At 33.0% G+C, this 5000-nt stretch overlaps 1 protein-coding gene across 3 annotated transcripts in view; it reads left to right on the top strand.

Moving 5' to 3' along the window:
* Positions 1-5000, top strand: part of LOC145242631 (uncharacterized) — a 110586-nt gene that overhangs the window by 58953 nt on the left and 46633 nt on the right. For all 3 annotated transcript variants that reach the window (XM_080105751.1, XM_080105752.1, XM_080105750.1), the window contains 2 exons: positions 2747-2809; positions 4315-4374. In XM_080105751.1, coding sequence (XP_079961877.1) covers positions 2747-2809; positions 4315-4374 — 123 coding nt within the window. The remainder of the gene's footprint in view (positions 1-2746; positions 2810-4314; positions 4375-5000) is intronic.

Below are 5000 nucleotides of genomic sequence, written 5' to 3'. Positions count from 1 at the left end.
TGCAATTCCACAGCCCGCATATTACAAAGTTGTATTTTTAAATAAATAGATAAAAGGGTGTTTAATATGATATCAATACACAAAAAATGGATTTTATAGGAGTATATATATATATATATATATATATATATATATATATATATATATATATATATATAAATAATGGCTAAATACAGAACCAGTCAATATGATGATTAAAAAAAATAAAACTAAAGGTTCCGTGTCTCGCTCAACAGAGCTAAATCCAGGAAAATATGATTTTTTAAAAAAACTCACAAGTATGGCGGAGAGAGAAAAAAAAGCGAAAGGTAAACGGGGGAAAATTACATAGAAACTAAATTAAGTTCTAAAAGATTTTTTCTTTGCTTGGAAACAGACGGCCTTAAAGACTTCATAAAAATAGTCTCTCGAATTTTTAAATGAAAAGGCGAGTGCAACTTACTCAAAATCGTAAACATGTCAGCACTGAAATTCGTTGCCTGTTTCCGACTCTATGGTCAGTGACATTAAGGCGAAACTAAATGACGTTGCACATTCTTATGCTGGCACGCCTATTTTGTTTTGTGAAGCAAAATGGCGAAGTGAACATTATCGTACAATCAAAGCACTTTGCCATAATAAATCTTTAGTCATCACAAAACCCGACGAAGGCTCTGGCGTTGTCATAATGGATCACCAAGATTATGTCAATAAAATGATGACTATCCTGGGGGACACCTCTAAATTTGTTAAATTAGGTCCGGTAGATACTCATGATTCTACTATCTCTATCGAGACCAAGTTCCAAAAACAACTTGTCAAATGGGTCTCACTTTCATTTCTAATTTAATTCGACTCACTGGTTCTATTCGCTCCCGTTTGTATGGTTTGCCTAAGACCCATAAAAGGGGGGGTACCGTTGAGACCCATATTATCTATGATAGGGTCCTCTCAACATAAGTTAGCTAAATGGTTGACAAATATTTTAGAACCCGTTTTGGAACGTTGTAGTTCATTTTGCATTAAAGACTCTTTTAGCTTCGCTAACTTTATGCAAAATTATACTCATTCAGACAAATTTATGCGTTCTTTTGATATTTTTAGTTTTTTTACTTGCATCCCATTGTTAGAGAATATTAATATTTGTGCTGACGCCTTATATCGGAGTAAACTTCCAATTCCCCCAATTCCAGAAAATATTTTTGTAGAATTGATGAAATTCGCCACCATGTCTGTTGAATACAGTTTTAATGATATTATGTACAGACAGACAGATGGTGAACGAATTCTACTCTTCCGTTTTTGGATGTTTTTGTGTCCAAGACATCCTCGTGTTTTTGTACTTCTGTTTAGCGTAAACCAACCTTTACCGGTCTCTATACGCGTTGGGACTCTTTTTGTCCCACATACCAAGAATACAATTTAACTAAGACTTTAGCACATAGGACCTTCATGATTTGTTCTAAAGTTAATCTGGATGACGAGCTGAAATTTATTACTAAGACCCTTTGTAACAATGGTTACCTCTTAGATATTGTTGAAACTACTATTAATACGAAAGTTTCCAATTTTTATAAACCTAAACAAATCATAGTTAATAGATGTCCTGTTTACCTACGTCTACCTTGGCTTTGTAATATCAGTGACCGATTTGCTAAGCAAATTTCTTTGTCTGTGCAACGGTGTTATTTTGCATCGAATACTTGTGTTGTTTTTACAACCAGACCTATACTGTCGTCCATTTTTAAAGATGTCCCCCCACCATAATAATTATATTATTTATTTATTTATGTAAATGAAGTTGCAATGCGCACTATGTTGGGCGAACATCGCAAAGATTACATTTCCGTTTGAAACAACATGTACCATCAAAGATTCGTTATGCAAATTTTTCAACTTCGAATGTTCTGAATAATACGTATGGTTCTGCGATTTGCGAGCACCTTATAAATAACCATGCGTGTACCACGAATTTCAGTGCTGATATGTTTACGATCTTGAGTAAGTTTCACTCGCCCTTTCATTTAAAAATTCTAGAGACTATTTTTATTAAGTCTTTGAGACCTTCTCTTTGCAAACAGAATTTTTTTTAAAGACTTAATTTAGTTTCTATGTAATTTTTCCTCCGTTTATCTTTCGCTTTGTTTTTCTCCCCCCACCCCCGCCATATTAATGACTTTTTTAAAATCGTATTTTCTCGAGCACTGGTTAACTAACATTTATTTTAATTTCTTAAATCAGCATTTTGATTGGTCTGTATTAAGCCATTATTAAATTCTGTACCCCCCGAAAAAATTTCAAGTATATATATATATATATATATATATATATATATATATATATATATATGTATGTATATGTATATATATATATATAAATGTATATATATGTATATGTGTATATGTATATATATATGTGTGTGTGTGTGTATGCATATCAGTATATATATATGTATGTATATAAGTATATATATATATATGTATGTATATATTTGTGTATATATATATATATATATATACAGAGAGAGAGAGAGAGAGAGAGAGAGAGAGAGATGACCATCATCAACATTGTAAATAGTTGTATGATAATTTCTTAGGACCTTATTTCATTTTTTTCATGAGACCCTTTCTGGCTTCCCCTTAATTGCTGATTACTGTATACCCGTGACCTTAATCGACTAATCAGAGACGTTGACCCCTATTTTCGCCATGTTACATCTCGAATTTATCTGCGCACATCTTTATATTCTTTCTCATTTTTTTCCAAGCTCTCTACTCAGTCCGTAAAGACCGATCTGTCCACCGACCTTTTGCAGGCGTAGAATCTCCAGGTATTTCTATTTTCATTTTCGTTTTTGAATTGTTGAAATTTAATGTGAGCATCAGATGACAAACATAATTCTATATCCAACGAAACAAATCCATTTACTTAAACGTACCGATGTGATAATTTGATTTAAACCAGGCTTTAAATTCTACAGAAATATGTGAAACCATTTACGAAGTGTTTTATGGAACTTGGAGAAATTCCAAGAGGTGATGTTCATCAACACATAGGTAAAATTATGTACGACTTTTCGCTAGGAAAATGGTGTATGTGATGGCGTTTGATGAGAAATCGACTATAAAACTTCTTGGTTTTTGTTTCTCATCAAATCTTTCTTGGATCCCATGCATTCAATCTATTGCTCTTCCTGCTTTTCGTAAAATCGGTTCTCTCGATGTCTATAAACAAGTTCTTACACGGGACTATTCCCTACCTTTACAAATCTGCTATCAGACCATGTATGGATTATTGTTGTCATATTGGGCTTAGTTATTCTGTGCCTCATTTAAAGGTTTCTCATAAATTGCAGAAACATATCTTTAATTGGATTGGCCCAACTCTATCTTCTTTTCTGCAACCTCTCTCTCTCTCTCACAAACGTGATGTTGCTATTCTGTCTTTTCTACAAATATTATTATGCCATGTGTTCATCAAAGTTGTCTGATCTATTCCCTGCTTCTTTTGTTCCAGTACGTTAACTCGTTGGTCTAGTGGTCTCTATCAATTCGCTGTTTTAATATCTCATTATAATACAGTTTCCTATTCCAGTAACTTCTTTCCAAGGCCCGCAGAGTTTCAGAACTCTCTTTCTGCTCACTGTTTTCCTTCTACTTACAGTCTTGGTCTTTTCAAGGCCAAGGTCAATAGGCATCTCATATATTTGCAAAAATCGTCTTTTCTTTCTTGTTAGCTCTTTACATCAGGGCGCTTCATGCCTTGTCTCGAGTGATTTCCATTAAAATTTTTAATCTAAAATTTACTTTATTTTTATTATTTTCCAACAGTTTATCCGATTCTAAAAAAAAAAAAAAAAAAAAACTACCACCGTCATTTGTTACACTTATGCACTATCAAAGCTGCTGAAAATAATGAGTTCAATTATATTATTTTTTATTTCTTTTTAGTTCAAATCATAAAAGGTTTTATGTAGAACTAACTCTACTTGCTTGGCATTGCACGAGATAGAGTTTGCATTTTATTTAACTTAAATCACACAAATCATATCATAGTTTTTCCATTTACAATTAGTTATCACCTCGATGATTTTTGCTTTTAGGTGATTATTTATATTTCATGTTAGTCGTTTGAACTGAACAATTTTTTTTTTATAAAGTATAACAAATTACGTTATTATATTTTCAGTTTGACTTTATAACAATAACAAGCAGAACATTGTTTAGTCAAACGTAAAGTTTGTCATCTGAAATTCTATTTAGATCTGAGTTTGAAAATCTAACAAGATAATTTTATGCTAGCTAAAATACAGTAATTCCGTTTTCGTTTTTGTAGTCAAACTTCAACAACAAGCAATTGACTTTGATCCGAACTTTATTATCCGGGATAAACGAGGTAAGAAAGTGTTTTTCTTTTACCATGTTTAGTTTGCTCATTTTTATTTGTTTATAAAAAGAAACGGACAGAAAATATGGATGAGTGGGTAAAAGCGATGTTTCAATATCTAAATGTCAAAACGTCAAAATGTCAAAACGTCACAACGTCAAAATGCAGAGAAATCAGGTCAAACCGAAAGTCAGCAAACATACCAATGTAGAACAGAAGACAAACACAAATGTTTCAATTATTTATTTATTTGTAAACGGTTATCCTCATCTTCATAGTTGTTGTTTCACAACGTTTCGGCCAACCATAACTCTAGCCTTCGTCAGATGGTTAACCGTGACGGGATATAAATACTGAGTATCCTCAGTAATTACTGGCTCCCATAGTTGTTGTGGTCTCACCACGTTTTGGCCAACTAATCCTCTGGCTGGCTTTGAGTAGGATTGAAACCACTACCTTCAGACAATGCTCACCTAGAACCGCAGAGATTCAACGTCTCTATCCACTGGACTACTGTTCTTTCATCTTGAGTGTTATTTTCACAATATTTCGGCAGAGTTAACGTCCTACCTTCTTCAAGCGTATCTTGTCGAACTCGGGGAATCTTTCTGTTGCTTTCAATTTCAAACAAAACT

Source organism: Euprymna scolopes, chromosome 21 (assembly GCF_053919585.1).
Source record: "Euprymna scolopes isolate OS-2025 chromosome 21, ASM5391958v1, whole genome shotgun sequence".
Taxonomy (NCBI): Eukaryota; Metazoa; Mollusca; class Cephalopoda; order Sepiida; family Sepiolidae; genus Euprymna; species Euprymna scolopes.
This window is presented reverse-complemented; position numbering and strand designations above follow the sequence as displayed.